We start from the raw sequence: 5,444 nt of genomic DNA on the forward strand, positions 1-5,444 counted from the left end.
TATCTATCTATCTATCTATCTATCTATCTATCTATCTATCTATCTATCTATCTTATTATATCCCAGGCCCTAAAACCACACTCATTATGTACTACCACAAGATGTAAGATAGAAAGTGATAGAAGGTCCCAATGTCAATTTCTGGCCTCCACACACATGTACACACATGTGATGCACACACATATATAGTCCTACACATGAAACATATATACACAAAGGCATACACCATACCTAAAAAGATGCAAAAACACATGTAACTTCATAAAAATGTTTAAATGATAATATTCAGAAGATACTATAGATCATCTTATCACCAAAAATATTTTGATAAAAATTAGAAAAACATTAGACCAGAGTAAGCATTGACTGGCATGTTAAGAGGGACTTGTATCTAAGGCCTATAGAACATACATACTTGAAAGAAGAACTATTTGGGGTCAAAACTGACTTATCAATTAGAGAACACATTCACTAACCTGGGGAGGGGCCTGGGACAGGTTGGGATTTACCAGAACTCCCAAAGGTGCTTCAGATCTGTCCAACGTGCTGAGTGGCTGGTTCAAAGTTCCACTTGCAATGGCCTGTATTGTCTCATCTAGTCTGTGGTAACAAACCAAAAGGAGGCAGTAACTGGTAATCTTCTATGCTTAGAGTGTCCAAACTTACCACATGCAACCTTTCAGTAGTAATAAAAATTGGAATTGAAAGTTTTATTTGGCTGTGCAAGGTGGTGCACACCTGTAATCTCAGAACTCTGGAAGGCAGAGGCAGAAGGATCACTGTGAGTTTCAGATCAACCTGGTCTACAAAGTGAGTTCAGGACAGCCAAGGCTATACAGGGAAACCCTATCTCAAAAAACAAACAAAAAAAAAACAAAAAATTCTTTTGGTTGTTGTTGTTTTTGAGATAGGTTTTTTAAAAATATGTATTTATTATGTATACAGTATTCTGTCTGCATGTACACCTACACACCAAAAGAGGGCACCAGATCCCAGTATAGATGGTGTGAGCCACCTATACTAGTATGGGTGCTGGGAATTGAACTCAGAACCTCTGGAAGAGCAGACAGTGCTCTTAACCTCTCAGCCAGCTCTCCAGCCCTGAAAAAAAAGTTTTATATGTAGACATAAACAACCTTCCCTGTTCCCAACCTCACCTTCTTTTTGTACCAAGAATTCTAAGGAAAACAGATAGGGCACACTACTCTTTTGTCTCTGTAACAAGGTCAATCACATGCCAAGATTAGAAAAGATGACCAGTACTAACCTGGTCCACAGAAGAGGATTCTGGAGGCCCTCATCTAGTAAAGGGACTACAGCTATTCTGCTACTGAGGAGTCCCCTTTTCCACTCCTCCACACTAATCTCAACTCTATCCTTGGTTTAAGTTGCAAAAGGTCTTGTTTCTGTTTTTAAAAAATTTATGTACAGCCAGTGTGGTAGTTCATGCCTTCATTCCCAGCACTCAGGAGGCAGAAGCAGGTGGATCTCTGTGATTTTGAGACCAGGCTGGTCTACAGAGTGAGTCCCAGGACAGCCAGGACTACATAGAGAGACCCTGCCTCAAACAAACAAACAAAACTCCCAAAACAATGTATGTTGATGTGCCTATGTGTGAATGGATTTCTTGGAGCTGGAGTCAGAGGTGGTTGTGAGCCACCTAAAGACAGTACTGAGAGCTGAGCTTGGGTCTTCTACAAGCACAATACAGGCTCTTACCCAGACACTGCTCTAGTTCCAACACTCAGAAGTTTTAAAGAAGCCTCTTTCTTGTGCACCACAAAAGTGATTACTTGTTTTTCTCAAGTCTTGCATCTACTCTGAATAATCACTACAAACACACACACACAGAGAGAAACAGAGACACTTAAACAGAGACTGTGTGTGGAATCCTTGGGCTTTTAAGATATCATACCCATTCCAGGCATAGTGGTACATCTCTTCTAGTCCCAACACTCTGGAGGCAGAGGCAGTCAGACCTCTGAATTCCAGGCCAGCCTTAGTAAGCTCCAGATCTGCCAGAGCTACGTAATGAGACCCTGTCTCAAAAAAAAAGAAAAACAAAACCAAAACCAAAAAACAAAAAAACAAAACAACATCCTACCTTTGCAGGCCACTCGCTCCATGAATAATATCCCTAACTATATATCAGAAAGGAACAATAGCCTAACCCAAAGAAGAGTTTTTGTTGTTTTGGTTTTTTTGGTTTTTTAAGACACTGTCTCTCTAGTAGTCCTGGCTGTCCTGGAACTCACTCTGTAGACCAGGCTCGCCTCAAACTCAGAGATACACCTGTCCGTGCTAGGATTATAGGCATGAGCCACCACTGCCTGGCTGAGAAGGGGGTTCTTATTCCACTCCATTATCATGCTCTACTTCCTGCTGTATTCATAGGCCTTGTTGAATACTTAACATTTTTGAGTGATGGTGATAATTCTGAAGCACTGCATAATGCAATTCACCAATTAATAGAAAAGACTGGACTTAATCATGCATTCAAATAAAAAAATACATTTGTTAGAAAATTGTTATATGGGGCTGGAGTAATGGCTCAGCAGTTAAGGAGACTGACTGTTCTTCCAAGGAACCCAGTCGTCTTTTCCTGGTGTTAACCACCATGGTGGTTAACAACTGTGTTTTACTCCAGTTCTAGGGAATCAGACACCCTCTGTGACCTCCACAGGCTCATGGTGCACAGATATGCATACTAGCATGATGCCCATACACATAAAATAAAAATAAATAAAATACCAAAGAAGGAAAGGAAGAAAGAAAACTTTTCACATGCTCTGCAGGTTAAGATTAGGCTGGAGAGATGACTCGTCAGTTAAGAGTGGTTGGTGCTCTTGCAGAGGACCAGAGTGTGGTTCCCAACATCCACACTGAAGGCCTCAAAACCGTCTATAACTCCTACTCTAAGGAAGCTGGCTTCCTATTCTGGCTTTTATGGGCTCATACATACAAATGTAAATATACACATGTACATGTACACGCGCGCGCGCACACACACACACACACACACACACACACTTTTTTAAAAAAATTAATTCAACATCCACCCATATATATTTTTTGTTTTGTTTTTTCCGGCAGGGTCTCTCTAGGTAGTTCTGGCTGTCTTAGAGCTTGTTATATAGACTAGGTTGATCTCTAACTCAGAGATGTGCCTGCCTCTGCCTCCTGAGTTCTGTGAATAAATGTGAGTGACACCACACCTGGCCCAGTTTTTTAAGTGGAAAAGACATGGCTCTTTCTGTTGAGAAGCTCTGACATTAGGCATGGTGGTGAATGTCTGCAATTCTATCACTTAGAAAGCTAAACAGTATGTGTCTGAGGTCAGCTTGAAACACACAGCCAGATCCTGTCTCAAAAACCAACTCAACAATAAGGCAGTTTTGAATCTAATGGGCAGGTTTAAGACCACTGTGTATACGCTGTGCCATACATGAAAAGATCCAATATTTATTATGGGATAGACACAATCCAACTCATGGTTATTATTGCACCATCTCATGTGTTACACCATGCAGGTTCAAGGGAAAGATATATATTGGAAAGGTAAAGGTATTCAAATAGAAAGGAAAGCAAACAAAGGCAGAAGCAAAAAAAAAAAAAAAAGTACGCACTTGAAAAGGCTAGAGGTCAATGTGGGGTGCTGTCCTCTATGTGACAGGATCTCCCACTGAACCTGGAAGCTGCCTGGTTTGAGTAGACCGGCTGGCTAGGAAGCTCAAGGTGTCCTCCTCTCTCTGCCTGCACAGCTCTGAGATTACAAGGCTGCTACCAGGCTAGTTTTTTTTTTTTGTTTGGTTTGGTTTGTGTTTGTGTTTGTTTTGTTTTTTTAATGCAGGTTCTAGGGAATAACCTCAGGTCCTTTTCTTTGCATATCAAGCACTTTACCAACTAAATCATTTCGTCATGCCTCACTGATTTACTGTGCTCTCTGAACTGTACCCTTTTGGGGTGCTGTTTTAGGTCTTTGTTTTATTAAGGAGAGTAACACATAGCCCAGGCTAGCCTCAAACTTACGACTTGACCTGGAATTCCTGATCTTCTCTCGTCTTATCAAAGTGCAAGGGTTATATATGTGTACCACTGTGCCTGGTTTCATAGTTCATTTTGAAAATCCTCAGCTACTCATCTATTTCCTGCTCTAAATTAACAATTATTTTGTATTTTGTTTTTATTATTTGAGGTGCTAGGGATCAAACCCCGGGGCTCAGGGATACTAGGCAAGTGCTATACCACTTTGCTACAATCCCAGCCTTAAACATTTTATTTATTTACTTTTTTGTGGTGCTCGAAATTATTTTTTTTTTGTTCTTATTACTTTTTCTTTTGATTTGTGAAACAGAGTCTTGTTTTATGACTCACCCAGATTGTCCTGGGACTCATTATATCGCCCAGGCTACTCTCATGCTATGTATCCTGTGCCTTACACCTCTTAAGTGCCATGATTTCAAGCAAATACTGCTATAAAGAACTCTACCATTATAAAATTATTGGTGCTCTTTCCTTTCTGCTGCCACCATGCCATCCAGACTGAGGAAGACGCGGAAACTCTGGGGCCACGTTAGCCACAGTCATGGCCGCATCAGTAAGTACCGCAAACACCCGGGAAGCTGAGGGAATGCTGGAGGCGTGCAGCACCACAGGATCAACTTCGACAAATATCATCCAGGGGACTTTGGGAGAGTTGGTATGAGGCATTACCACTTAAAGAGGAATCAGAGCTTCTGCCCAACCGTCAACCTGGATAAACTGTGGACACTGGTCAGTGAGCAGACACGGCTCAATGCTGCAAAAAAACAAGACTGGGGCTGCTCCCATCACTGATGTTGTGCGATCGGGCTACTACAAAGTTCTGGGGAAGGGCAGGCTCCCTAAGCAGCCTGTCATAGTGAAGGCCAAATTCTTCAGCAGAAGAGCTGAAGAGAAGATTAAGGATGTGGGAGGTGCCTGTGTCCTGGTGGCGTAAAGCCAGCCAGGGAAGTTAATTAAATGCTAACATTTTCCAAATAAATAAATAAATTTTTAAATTTTATTTTGTGTGTGAGAATGTGCATGCATGTGCAGGCCACAACACGTTTGTGGAGGTCTGAGGACAACTTGTGGAGCTGGCACCCTCCTCTACCATATGGGGTTCCACAAAGCAAACACAAGCTGTCAGGCTTAGCAAGTAGGCCTCTTTACCTGCTGAGCCAACTCACTGGCCCTCCATCATCTTTACTTCTTTCTTTTTATCTTTATATGTATAATATGTGCATATGAGATGTATACATGTATGCGTGTGTGAAAGTGAGGGCAGACAGTGTCACAGTGTGTATGGAGTCGGAGTACACCTCAGGTGTCGGTCCTCACCTTCCAGCCTGATTCAGACAAGTTCTGTTTGCTGTTTGCCACTGCACACAGCAGGCTAACTGGCCTGTGAGCTTCAGGATGCC

The 5,444-nt window shown here is 41.9% G+C and overlaps 1 protein-coding gene and 1 pseudogene across 2 annotated transcripts in view; one reads left to right on the top strand and one right to left on the bottom strand.

Annotated features, from left to right (window-relative positions):
- The window catches only part of Trip4 (thyroid hormone receptor interactor 4), a 56,536-nt gene that overhangs the window by 30,665 nt on the left and 20,427 nt on the right, over window positions 1-5,444 (bottom strand). For both annotated transcript variants that reach the window (XM_055597680.1, XM_055597673.1), the window contains exon 10: window positions 477-600. In XM_055597680.1, coding sequence (XP_055453655.1) covers window positions 477-600 — 124 coding nt within the window. The remainder of the gene's footprint in view (window positions 1-476; window positions 601-5,444) is intronic.
- LOC129669443 (60S ribosomal protein L27a-like) lies at window positions 4,530-4,984 on the top strand (annotated as a pseudogene).

Source organism: Psammomys obesus, unplaced genomic scaffold (assembly GCF_907164565.1).
Source record: "Psammomys obesus unplaced genomic scaffold, mPsaObe1.curated_primary_1811, whole genome shotgun sequence".
Taxonomy (NCBI): domain Eukaryota; kingdom Metazoa; phylum Chordata; class Mammalia; order Rodentia; family Muridae; genus Psammomys; species Psammomys obesus.